This window comes from Hevea brasiliensis, chromosome 18, assembly GCF_030052815.1.
Source record: "Hevea brasiliensis isolate MT/VB/25A 57/8 chromosome 18, ASM3005281v1, whole genome shotgun sequence".
Classification (NCBI taxonomy): domain Eukaryota; kingdom Viridiplantae; phylum Streptophyta; class Magnoliopsida; order Malpighiales; family Euphorbiaceae; genus Hevea; species Hevea brasiliensis.
Genome location: NC_079510.1, coordinates 34,803,558 through 34,817,095, shown reverse-complemented (window position 1 = coordinate 34,817,095; position 13,538 = coordinate 34,803,558). Strand labels below are relative to the sequence as shown.

Genomic DNA, 13,538 nt, shown 5'->3' with positions numbered 1-13,538 from the left:
AAAGTTTAAGAAAATAACTATTACTAAAATATATTATCATTGGCAAACATTCAAATTTATTGGATATACTAAAATTAAAAACTAAAAGCTTATAGTATTATCAAACAAAAACCATGTCATAAAATAGGTTGTAATATTATTTTTGGGAATTTGTAAGTGTTGAATTCTCACATCAAAAGAGATGGGAGTGAACAAATAAGTAGAAAGAATCTATAAATTTATTATTTTAAAATTTTAGGTTAAACATAATATTAAATTGATGAGTATATTCTCTTACAAAACTCATTAAAAATGATTCTTTTTAAGCATTTTAAACTCTCCAAATCTTTAACAATAAGATCACCTATTTTTGGTTCAATTTTTTAGGTTAGGATAATAATAGGATTACAAAGAATGCAAGATAATGGGATCCAACGTTAACATGCATATTATTCTATTTAAGATTCCAAAGCCAACCGAAAAAATAAGAAAGAAGAATCAATCAAACATGAATTAATGGAGGAATTGCAGTGGTCACCCATCAAAATAAATAAATAAATAAATAATTAATTAATTAAAAGAGAGAAAAACAAAAAATAATACAATGCCAATTGTGAGTCTCTCAGTCACTGGCACCTTCTGTTGCCTCTGCCTCAAGGACACTTGCCTTCTTCTTCTCCGCATAATGACTTCAATCACAATCAGTCCTCTCCTTTAGGTTTAACCTTTTCTTTTGGGGGTTTCTTTCATGGGTAAATGTATATAAACTTGGTTAATTAAAGCAGATTGACACGTGTTCTAAAGGGTGTGATTCTACATAACAGCCAAAGTTGGAAAGCAGGGGTCCATAGATTGGCATCTGCATTGATAGGCAACAGGACAAGAACAAATATTTAGGAGAGTGTTTGCTCAAAAAAAAAATATATATTTAGGAGAGTGGGGTTCACGGGGTCCATTTAACATGCTCAATTTCAGAAATGCTAGCCAGATTTTAGATATCATTAGTGAATCATGATAATTTGAGTTGGAAATCATAATTATTTAATTCTATTTATCTTAAAAAAATAATTTATATATATAATAAATATTTTTAATAAAAAATTATTTTTTTAAAATTATTTTTTATAAAAATATTATTAATTAATTAATTATAATATTAAACTAATGACAAGTATTTATATTATATAAATATTTTTATATTTAAATAAAATTATCAATTTTTAAAAAATAATATTTAAAAAAAAAGAGAAAATTATTTATTTAAAAATATAGCTTTTTTTAAGATTTAATTGTTTAACAAAAAAATATTTTTTAAAAAATATTTTTTTTATATATTTTAATATTTAGTATACTTAAAAAAATATGTCAATAAAAAATATTTTTTTAATTAAATAAAAAATTAAACTATTTTTAAAGAAAATGACTCATTTTTTTAATTTATTTTTTATTTTTTAAATTTTAATAATTTTATTAAAATATGAAAATGATTATATGTATTGATTTAAATACATATTATTAGTTCGATATTGTAATCAAATATCAAAAATTATTTTTTATAAAAAATATTTTCTAATTATAAATTATTTTTTATAAAATAAATGAGTCTAAATAGAAAAATATTTTTTATTAATTAATTTTCTTAATTATCTAAAATGCTAGGAAACGCAAATGCAAAATAAACGAAACCTTAATGAAATTTAAAATACACCTTTTTAATAAGTGATTTGTGTTTCAATATTTAATTTAAAATTGATCAAACTTAAATAATATGTAAAATTGAATGGTTAATTAAGGCTTAATCCAATCATCTGAAACTATTTATTTAAATTAATCTAATCAATTTAAATTTTATATTAAAAATCAAATAAATAAATTTATTAAAACAATAACATTTTAACTAAAAAAAAATCTATAAATACATCTAAAATTCCTTTTATATAATAATTGCAGGAATAATTTAAATTAATCCACAGCCTACAAGAGCTCAAACTCGCTCTATCTATTTACCACCTCTAATTTTATGAAATTCCCCATTTAAAATTTTTGAAAACAAATATTATGCTAATCATTTTGTCTAAAACATCCGATTCTAATTTAAATTAAAGATTTATGTTAAATAAAGCGCAAAATTATCGATATGGGTATAATCTAGTGACTATGACACCCTTGTAATAATTAAGAATGATAACGAGTCGGATATTTTTGGGTATTTTATTTGACTAAACTCTATTGAAATATATTTGTGTACTATATAATCGGGCTTAAAATAAGTTTGAGTTTAAATATTCATATTAGGTTTAGATTTTATATATTGATTATATGTTACTTGATTCTGTTTAAATAAATAAATTTTTATATAAAATATTTATAATTTATTATATGTTATATTTAAAATAAATAAAATTTAAATATTTTATAAAATCATTAAATTTTTGAAATATAAATTATTATAAAAATATTTTTATATAAATTATTAATTAAAAAATATAAAATTAAATGAATACGAGTGTTATTTTGATAATAATAATGAAATTTAGGATAGATTCAGATGATTTAAGATAAATTTTAATAAAGTTTGGGTATTGAATAATTTTATGAATACTCTATCTATTAACATCTCTGATGTTCGAGTTTGAAATTATTCTAAAACTGAGTTATATTTAAAAAAATCGAAGGGTTAATCTCAGACCTCCAAAATTAATTAGTGTTCTAAATTTGAGCAGACCAATCAAAGGAGGTATCAGATGCTAATAGGACGTCAGATTGCTAATCGGAGTGTCTTCTGAATTGTAATTTCACTGCTTTAAGTTCAATTACCTAAAAAAGGAGGCATAAAAGTGGCTAGGCTTTCCACACAATTGTTCACTCTTCAGTCAATAATGCTGAATCTGTATCTCTTTGAATGTATATTCACATAGCTAATTATTCTTGGAAACCCTTTAATTAGGGCTGATTTGGCACTTGAATTGAACCAGATCATGCTCAAAATCAATCTATATCAATGATTTAGTGAATTAAATTAGTCCTGAAATGGATTGTAGAGAATCGATTGGGAGCTCCCTCTTGATGTTTTAAATCAAAATTGTAACAAAACTTGTAGTTGAAATTGCTTGTTATGATCTAATTCAAATATGATTTTTTTTCTCCTAAAAAAAATAATGATTAGTCTTAAAGAGCACTATGTGGATTAAATTATTTAGAATCAAAATCAAAATCTTAAAAATTTTAAATTGAAATTGAAATTTAACCGAATTATAATTAACTAGAAATAAAAATCAAAACCAACTGAAACTGTAATCAACTGATTTAATTATTGATTCATCCCCTCGTCAGATCCTAAAATATAGATTTTGATTTGATATCAACCCGAACCAATCGGCTAGTGACAGGTTCTTGATTTTTTTTTTCAATGAGTAAGAATACACACGTAAATTAGGAACATAATTAAACTGTTGTTAAAATCATGATAATTTTAACAAAATTCTTAATTCTATATAATTCATGCACATACATTCTCTCTACATAATATAAAATTTTAAAAGATTACTTTATTCACTCGCATACCTCAATCAGTATAGAATACTCACCCTTCCCAGCAGGTCCTTGATTATGCACGACAGAATTCTCTTCTCCTCTTATTTGCATAATATAATAATTAAACCCGAAATTCATTGCCATCTAATTTCTTCACCACGCGATGTAAACGTGCTGCAATTATATTCCTCCAAATTCAATGATTCAACTTGCAATTATATTCCTTCAAATTCAATGATTCAACTTAATTCGAATAAGGGTACTTGCATGGCTGGCCGCCTCTCCAAAATTTCTCTCTTTTGGTGCACTTTTTTCCTTTTTCATATTTTTTTAATATGTTAAGTGTCCCCTTTTAATAAAAATGATAACGGGTCAAACTTTTCCTAATATTTGATTTGATTAATTTTAATAAGATAAGTGTAAATAATACATATTTAAATTTAAAATGAATTTAAATTTAAAAATTAATATTTTATATACGATTCGGGTTTATATGTTATATATTCATTATTTGAATTCGTTCATATAAATATTTAATTGAATAAAAAATATATATTTTTGTAATAATATTTATAAATTTTTATATTTTTTATTTTTATATAAAATAAAATTAAAATATTTTATGAAATTATTAAATTTTAAAATATAAATTATTAATAAAAATAATTTTTTATATAAATTATTAATTAAAATATATAAAATTAAACATATTCGAGTTTGGATAATAATAATTAATTTTGAGTAATTAAAAATAAATTTTAATCAAATTTAAAATGAATTTGAGATTTTAAGATTATTAATCAAGTTATAGCAGGATGATTTTTATTTTATCTATTGTTATTTTTATTCTTTAACTCATTTTTACCATAGAGGACTAATCCCTTTATGGGTCATTATTGCTCATTTTAACGATGTTTTTTTTTTCAAGAATTTAATTAGAATTTTTCCTTTAAAAGCGCAATTGAAAGTACTTCTAATTGAATGATTAGCTCAAATTAATGATAAATTCACGTAGAATTAAGGTGGGCATTAGACCCCTAAAATTTTCAAAATTTTTAGAGATGTATTGATAAGTTTTTCAAAATATTAACATTACCACATTTTGATTGGCATTTTGCTAAAAAAATTTTAAAGTTTGAAATAATTTATTACTAATTTTTAAAAAATCATAAATTTTTTTAGAAAAATACCAAAAATAAATACAATCCTCTTTGTAAAAAAAAAAATTAAAGTATTCATTTTTGTTATTATATTCATTAAATGTTTTTATTTTATATTTACAAAATGATTTTATAAAAAAAAAAATCAACCATGGTAAAATTATCATCATCATTGATTTTGAAAAACTTCATATTGATATAGAAAACCTTCGTAGAACTTATTTGTTAAAAATGTTCATATTTAATTGGATGTTTTAAGTTAAATTTCTTCTTCTGCCCTGACTTAAATACTCAGTCGAATCATTAATGTATTCAAAATCAAGATAACAATTATTATATTTTATATAAATAATTTTTAAAAAATTTTTTTATATAAAATTATAATAGAATAAAAATATATACTTCAGATTTGTATTCCTTCAACAATTGACTAGGTCCACCAAAAAAAAAAAATTGACTAGACTGAAAAGATAAATTATGATAATAATATTTTCATTTATCCAAATATCCAATTCCAATCTTATTTTTATCTATCAAAATCTTCATAATTATCACTGGCTTCTATTATGAATATCATTATAATTTTTCTCTTTTTATTTATTTATTTTATATTCCACCGCTATCCCAATTCAATACACTAAAACACTTAACCTCAAACACTTTATTTCTTTTAATAAATAAGAATGTCAAAAATTTTCACTATCATTTTCTCTCCTTATCTTTAATTAGTCGTTGTGCTTAATTAATTCACTTAGAACTAAGTTATTTTGATCCAAAATTTGCAAATGGGATCATACTGTTTTGTTGTTACCCATCTGATATGATATGCCAGCCATCGCTGTGCAGTGAAATGGCCATGTCAGATTTTCTGAATCTTCCTTTTCCAGTGGTCCACCGTTAGGTGACACTATAAAGAAGTCCAGTTAGAACATGCCCAGTTTACAGAGCATTTCCCCTCCCTCTCTCTCTCTCTCTCTCTCTCTCTCTCTCTCTCTCTCTCTATCAGAGCAAGCCAAAGAGACTCTATCTAGAACCTCGAAACTTAAATAAACCACACAATAAAGTTCAAGGACAACCAAAAAACCAAACCACACCTCCAAATAAACATCAGCTTTCTCTCTCACTATCTTTCTCCTTTGGCTTCTCTCTCTAAAACACAGCCACAATATTATATAGTTTCTATATCTGCAATTTCTGGGCTTATTCTATATAATAATATCCGTTTGTTGGGTTTCATACTTCACGTTTGTTCTTGATTTTTATACATATTTTTGGTGGGTCTTGATTTAACTACTTTCTACTATCCACGTATATAAAACACATAACTTGAAGACTTCCTTTAGACTTTAAAATTATTTGTTTTTTCTGGTAACCTTTTTTATTTGTTTTTGCTTCGACTTGCTTGAACTGGGGAGGGTGTTAATCCATCTGGGTACTCATTAATTATTTTGCTTCAACAATGGAACTTCACTAGCTTCTAAAAAAGACTAGAACAGCCTGTGATGGATCTTGAAGGTGTGATTCACGACAACCGAATCAAGGTATGACATGTGGCTATCATTAATTGGTTTTCCTCAGCTTTTTGTTCATGTTCTTCCTTTTGTCGTTTGCAGAGAGATTCATGGAAGACTGTGTTAACTTTGGCTTATCAGAGTTTAGGTGTTGTCTATGGAGATTTAAGCACTTCACCATTGTATGTTTACAAAAGCACTTTTGCAGAGGACATTCAGCATTCAGAGACCAATGAGGAAATTTATGGGGTCTTATCTTTCGTATTTTGGACATTGACACTAATTCCACTAGTTAAATATGTTTTTATTGTACTTAGAGCCGATGATAATGGTGAAGGTGGCACTTTTGCTTTGTATTCATTGCTTTGCCGCCATGCCAGGGTTAGCTCCTTACCCAATTGCCAGCTCGCAGATGAGGAGCTATCAGAGTACAAGAAAGATGGGTCTGTGTCCAATGACGAGAATGTTAGTAGGTCTAGCCTGAAATCAACTTTGGAGAAGTGTAGAGTATTGCAAAGGGTGTTACTTGTTTTGGCTTTGATTGGGACTTGTATGGTTATTGGGGATGGAGTCCTTACACCTGCAATTTCTGGTATTTGAGGTTATGGTTTTTCTGGCTTTAATTTATACTTCAAAATTGGAACTTAAATTTTGAGAATTCTTTGTTTTTGGGTATTTCTGCAGTTTTTTCAGCAGTGTCTGGGCTGGAGCTATCCATGTCAAAAGAGCAGCATCAGTGTAAGTTCCTGATATTGAAGCCAATTCATTATGTAATAACAAGAATACTTGTTATTCTTAGGACTTCTAGTTGATATTTATTCATATATAGAGGAAACTAGCATAGATTTTTAATTGCAAATGTGAATTTTAGTCAATTATGTCTGCAATCAGCATTTGATGTCCCAGAAATTTCAAAAAGTGAGATATTTGGGATTATAAGGTGATAAACAAAAAAAAAAAAAGTAAATACAGACCAAATCACATTATAGAAAAATCCCCTGTTTACTTGTGGAAATATTTTTATTTTTTAAGAAAATTTTTATTTTTATTTTATAAGAAAAATAAGAAAAAAATATGGAAAAATATAGAAAACTCTTCAATAATAAAAAATAATTTTCTAATTCAAAAACTTTAAAAAAATAATAATTTTTATAATTAAAGGAATAAATCATTATAAAACATATTTAAAATTTATTTTAACTTTAAATTTTTTTTAATGTGTGTTATTCATTTTTTTTATAATAATATTATTAATTTTTTATCATTTTAAATAAATATTTTTCTAAATAATTATTCGATTTTGGTATAATTTTAGATATAGAAAAATCATTACTTTTCATTAGAAAAAAATTGGAAAACTGCGCTTCTTGATAAAGGAAAATAGTGAAAAACAATTTAAATTTGTTTTTCAAATCTTAGTTCAATTTTGAAAAATAGTTTTTCAGTTCTCAATTTAAAAATTGGCACATCTGAATACGAAATTCTGTTTTTCAATTTTCTTAGAAAACTACAAGTGAACAGGCCCTTCTTAGCCAGTAAGCATCGAGTCATGCCTATTAAGAATACAAGTGTTGTTGTATGTGCAATTGTTTTATTTTGATCATTGATCATGATGATCTCACATAACTCCTATCATGATCAATAATCATAGTGTATCTGTTGTACTACATACCGAATAAATTCTCCTACTGGTTTTCTTGATTGGCCCGCTTGAAGAACCATTTCTGTGGTTTCTTTTCCCTTGTATGTGTGATGAAGACAAGTAATTAAGGGAAGCAGATCACTGTTAGAGATTAGTATCTTAGTTTTAATGTAACACACTCAAAAACATGAAAGTTTGAGAATTTCAAAGCTTTATGTCTGCCTCACTTTGCTATGGGCAGACGTGGAAGGTAAGGAAAAGCAAAACTTATCAAAACTGAGCGGCAGCACAAATTATTGCGGGTCCCTGCAAAATATAATCAAGACAAACCTCAATGCTTTAATCAATCAATGCTTTAATCAAAGTCAAATCATTATAAAGCTAATAAAAATATAATTATTTTATTAGTGTGGAAGGTCAAGTTGATAAGATCATAGTTTTATATAAATTGAGTGAGCATGCAACAAAGGGCCAAGATAAGAAGCCCATAAGAACAGAAGATTAAGGATATAAAGATGCCCCTTTTGTCAAGTTAATCTGTCATCATAAGGTGGAGAAAAAAAATAGTTCAGTTTTAGCTTGGTAAGATAATGAATAGAGTAAACTATTGTAGAATAATCTAGTGCAATTAGCTTAATTCATATCTGATCAGATCAGATTCTCTAATGGGTATTTTTTAGATTGGCCAAATTGAGTTTGTAGTATGGCTGCTAGGCCCCCGTGTGAAATACATAATCATAGAAATAGTCTCATCAAGCCTTCAGCCTCTTCTTGCTGTGCAAAGCATTGCCTTCAGCCTCTTCTTGCTGTGCAAAGCATTGTAGTGGATATGAAGCCATCATCATTGTAAATATGACTGCTGCCACTGATTTGGTCAAATCATTTCTTTTAACTAAGGATTTTGAAGATATACCTAATAAACTCACAATCACAATTCCATATTCTGAACTTTGAACTAGTGGTTTTCCATCAACAGTGCTTTTTCATTAATTGCGCTGGTCCTACATCCTTTAGTTGGAAGGTTTTGCAATTTGTGGGAAACAAAAGTTCCACTATGGTTTATATTGCTTTACCAGTTGGACTTTAAAAGGTCAATTGATGATGTTATACACTTTCACTATGAATATACTGCTCACTGATCTTCATTACAGTGTTTCTTTCAAAATCCCCTTGGACTAGAATTATTTTCATTTGTATTTCTTTTTTCCTAGGTGTATGTATGTCACAAACAGATGTAATTTGCTACTGTGCTTATTACTTCAAAGCATTTCTGCATCTCACATTCAAAACATTCTTTAATTTTCTTCCTATTTTTCTGCAATATATCCAACTTATATTAGTTCATTGATTCTGACAATAATTCAAGGTTAATGAGGAATTTAGATCAAGATAGCAATAATATATTTCCTTTATTTTCTGAATTGACTTATTATGAGCTTGGTAGTATGAAGTTTATTGATTCTGCAGATGTTGAACTCCCAGTTGTTTGTGCTATACTTGTATTTTTGTTTGCACTCCAACATTATGGAACCCACCGGGTAGGGTTCCTCTTTGCACCTGTTGTGATTACATGGCTGTTATGCATAAGTGCTATTGGTTTGTACAATATTTTGTACTGGAATCCCCATGTTTTTCAAGCACTGTCCCCATACTACATGTACAAGTTTTTGAAGAAGACTCAGAAGGGAGGTTGGATGTCCTTGGGTGGGATTCTGTTGTGCATAACAGGTACAAGATCATATGTGACTGTGTCCTCTCACCATTTATCTAATAGACTAATAGTCTATATTATGTTTGTCTTTCTAATACAGAGTTTTTGTATATTGTAGGCTCAGAAGCTATGTTTGCTGATCTTGGGCACTTCTCACAGTTGTCAATCAAGGTAACTGATCCGATTGTTGTATCATAGTTTCAAGCAATTACATATGGAAAAATTTTGAAATCGTCTTCTAAAAGCAATTGCATAAGCATAACTATCTTCATATGCAGTTCAATAGAGTTGATGCCTGTTTTTCTGATCTGCAACAACTTGGCACTCGCATTCATTACATAAACATCTTTCTATGAGGATAAGCGTCTTTAATTGCAGGATATAACATGTAGCCAAGCTCATATAGCTAGTCAGTTTTTAAAGTGAACATACTCTATTACAGTGGTAGAAAAGCACTGGCATGGTTGAATAAGGCAAGTATAATTAAATTCAAGAAAGAAGAATTCTCAACTGAAACAGGCAATGCTACTACTGTCTTCTTTGAAAATAGGCGTTTAAATAGTATCTCACAAGCAGCTGACTACCTGCTTGGTAATTTTGTCTCACTTGTATAACTCATATTAGTACAAAATTAACGAAAATTTAGCTCCTGGAAATGATTTCTCTTGCAGAACTCCCTGATAATTTCAAGCAAGCAACTCCTCTAATAGAACTTCACTCTCTGCAGATTGCTTTCACGTTTGCAGTTTACCCTTCCTTGATCCTCGCATATATGGGGCAAGCTGCTTATCTTTCTAAGCATCATAACAATGAAAGTGACTACAGGATTGGTTTCTATGTATCTGTGCCTGGTAAGCTACCAGCGTCATTGTTTTTGAAAGGGCATTCCACTTGATCTTCATAGAGTATAATGCAGCCAGTGGTATTCTCATTGTTTCAGAGAAAATAAGATGGCCAGTTATGGCAATAGCCATTCTTGCGGCGGTGGTGGGAAGCCAAGCCATCATCACCGGAACTTTTTCAATAATCAAACAGTGTTCAGCTCTCGGTTGCTTTCCAAAGGTCAAAATTGTTCACACCTCTTCAAAAATTCATGGACAGATTTACATTCCAGAGGTCAACTGGACATTAATGCTGTTATGTTTAGCTGTTACCGTTGGTTTCAGAAACACAAAACACATGGCAAATGCAGCAGGTATAGTTCACATATTCATGACTAGTCGTTTTCATCTAAAAATCTTTCAAATTGGTTTATGCTTGGTATCATTTTGTCTGGTAATGAATGAAAATCTCTGATCATAGCTGCACTTACAGCATTGTTTTCTAATTTCTGACAGGTTTGGCAGTTATAACTGTAATGCTGGTGACAACCTGCCTAATGTCTCTGGTCATGGTCTTATGCTGGCACAAAAATGTCTTTCTAGCAATTTGTTTTATATTCTTCTTTGGATCCATTGAAGCTCTTTACTTCTCAGCATCCCTTATCAAGTTCCTTGAAGGGGCATGGGTACCTGTTGCCCTCTCATTTATCTTCCTAGTTGTTATGTATGTTTGGCACTATGGGACACTCAAGAAATATGAAGCCGATGTTCAAAATAAGGTCTCCATCAACTGGCTCCTCAGTCTAGGTCCCACTCTGGGAATTGTCAGGGTTCGAGGGATTGGCCTCATACATACTGAGCTTGTCTCTGGGATCCCAGCTATATTCTCTCACTTTGTTACCAACCTTCCTGCTTTCCACCAGGTTGTAGTCTTCCTCTGCATCAAATCTGTACCAGTGCCACATGTTAGACCTGAGGAAAGGTTCTTGGTGGGAAGAGTCGGTCCAAAGGAGTACCGTCTGTACAGATGCATAGCACGTTATGGTTACCGCGATGTGCACAAGGATGATGTGGAGTTTGAGAAAGATCTTGTTTGCAGTATTGCAGAATTTATCAGGTCAGAAAGGCCTGAATGTAATATGGGAATAGAAGATTTGGGAGAGGACCAAAAAATGACAGTTGTTGGGACTTTATCATCAAATTTCGAAGGTATTAAACTGTGTGAAGACGATGCATATTCTTCTGATATGATAGGCACTTCAGAGACGAGGGAGATAGAGATACAGTCCCCCAAAAGGACAAGAAAGAGAGTGAGGTTTGTTGTGCCGGAAAGTCCACAGATTGACATGGAGGTGCAGGATGAGTTGCGGGAATTAATGGAAGCAAGGGAAGCAGGAATGGCATTTATAATGGGGCACTCTTATGTGAGGGCTAAGAGAGGATCAAGTTGGATGAAGAAAGTAGTGATAGATTATGGGTATGATTTCTTGAGAAAAAATTCCAGGGGACCAACTTATGCTCTGAGCATACCTCATGCATCATCCCTAGAGGTGGGAATGGTCTACTTTGTTTAATTTGTAAGTTATATTATAGCTACAAAAGCAACAAAAATATTCTGAAATTTTTCTGAGAGTTGTATATGTATGATAGAGCTGAGTTAATTATTTTTCCTAATACCATCTAATCTGGTAGTTCGTATGCTTTGTGCTAGTGTTTTATGAACTCGCTAAATGTCTGCGCACTGCATAAATTTAATAAAAATTAATTTTTTATATTTAATTTAAATTTAAAATTTCAATTTTTATTAAAATTATTTTTAATATTTTTTTAAAATTTAATCATTAAAATTTATAACATATAATTATAATACTTTCATTTAATACTTTACTTTTAATATTTACATATTCAATTTAATTTTTTTAAAGAATTACATTTATTTTTTTAATTTTACAAAATAATAGTATAAATTATAAATTAATGATCATTTAATATAATTTATTATTTTATTTTTTAAAATTATAAATTTAATATAATTAATTAAAAAAAATAAAAATATTAATATAATAACATTAATTAACAAGTCTAACTATCCTTAAAAAAATAACACTAATTAACAAGTCTAACTCCACGTAAAAAAATACCACGCGGCAATCTTTAAGGAAACTTAATTTGCTTTATAATATAAAAATATATAATATATCTGGGTAAGGCCCAGTTACATTCCAAGGTCTGGACTCTTCGAATCTTTGTTGTTCACAAGTGAGACGAATTTATTGAGCTTATTAATTGACTCTTATAAAGAAAAAAATTAAAATTTATTCTATAAGGACATAAATTTGAAAATTAATTAAAAAAATTAATAAAAAAACAACAAAACAAATAAAAAAAAATCTATTTGAGGTAGTCATTAAAGAGAAACTCATTGGTGGCCACCTAAATTATAAATCAATGATCATTTAATGTAAGTTATTATTATTATTTTAAAATTATAAATTTAATATAATTAATTAAAGTAAAAAATTTACACATTAGTAAATTAAATTCTTTTTGAAAAGTGTCAAAGCATTGCGTGGCATTTTCTATGGAAACCTTGACATATTTTATAATATAAACATATATAATATAGGCCTTCTCGTAATAAATGTGGGAAAGGCCCAGTTAGAATCCAAGGTCTCGACTCTTGGTTCATTTTTGTCTACAATATGAAATACATAATGTAATTGTTAATTAAACCATGCATTTTGAGAGGTGTTGGGTCGTGAGTTGTGACAATTGACAAATTAGGTGTGATCGAATTGTTATTATTTAGTTTTGATAATTTGATTTGATTTAATTGTTAATTAGGTTCATTGATTTGATCTTGTCATTAACATGGTTCTGTTTCATTTTCCTTAAAAAAATTATTAATTTAAATTTAAATAAATCCAATGAATGAGTTTTTTTTTATATAAAATAATAAATTATTTATAAAAATTATAAGATAAGTATAGCATAATTTTTTCATAAGAGTGAAAATATATAAACATAGACAACTAAAATTTTTTGTTCATAGATGATCTAGATAAAGAAGAATAATTTATAGGGATGGCAATGGATAAGGTATCGGTGAAAATTACTATATAAAAAAAATATAAATATAAACAATTAGAAATTTTCATTTAGTGAAGAATAATCTTCTGA

General features: G+C 28.2%; 1 protein-coding gene across 1 annotated transcript; it reads left to right on the top strand.

Annotated features, from left to right (window-relative positions):
• The first annotated feature begins 5,626 nt into the window (after positions 1–5,626).
• Positions 5,627–12,032, top strand: LOC110666018 (potassium transporter 8). The gene is made up of 8 exons (XM_021826356.2): positions 5,627–6,214; positions 6,287–6,776; positions 6,869–6,922; positions 9,294–9,554; positions 9,656–9,708; positions 10,265–10,388; positions 10,478–10,732; positions 10,875–12,032. The coding sequence occupies exons 1-8, from the start codon at positions 6,176–6,178 to the stop codon at positions 11,930–11,932; spliced, it is 2,334 nt and encodes a 777-aa protein (XP_021682048.2). The 5' UTR covers positions 5,627–6,175; the 3' UTR covers positions 11,933–12,032.
• Positions 12,033–13,538: the final 1,506 nt, after the last annotated feature.

Bases quoted from the DNA above. Each gene is read 5' to 3' on its own strand.
- LOC110666018 (XM_021826356.2), top strand. From the start codon at position 6,176: ATGGATCTTGAAGGTGTGATTCACGACAACCGAATCAAG. The intron at 6,777-6,868 runs GTATTTGAGGTT...GTATTTCTGCAG, and splicing joins CCTTACACCTGCAATTTCTG to TTTTTTCAGCAGTGTCTGGG. The intron at 9,709-10,264 runs GTAACTGATCCG...CACTCTCTGCAG, and splicing joins TCTCACAGTTGTCAATCAAG to ATTGCTTTCACGTTTGCAGT.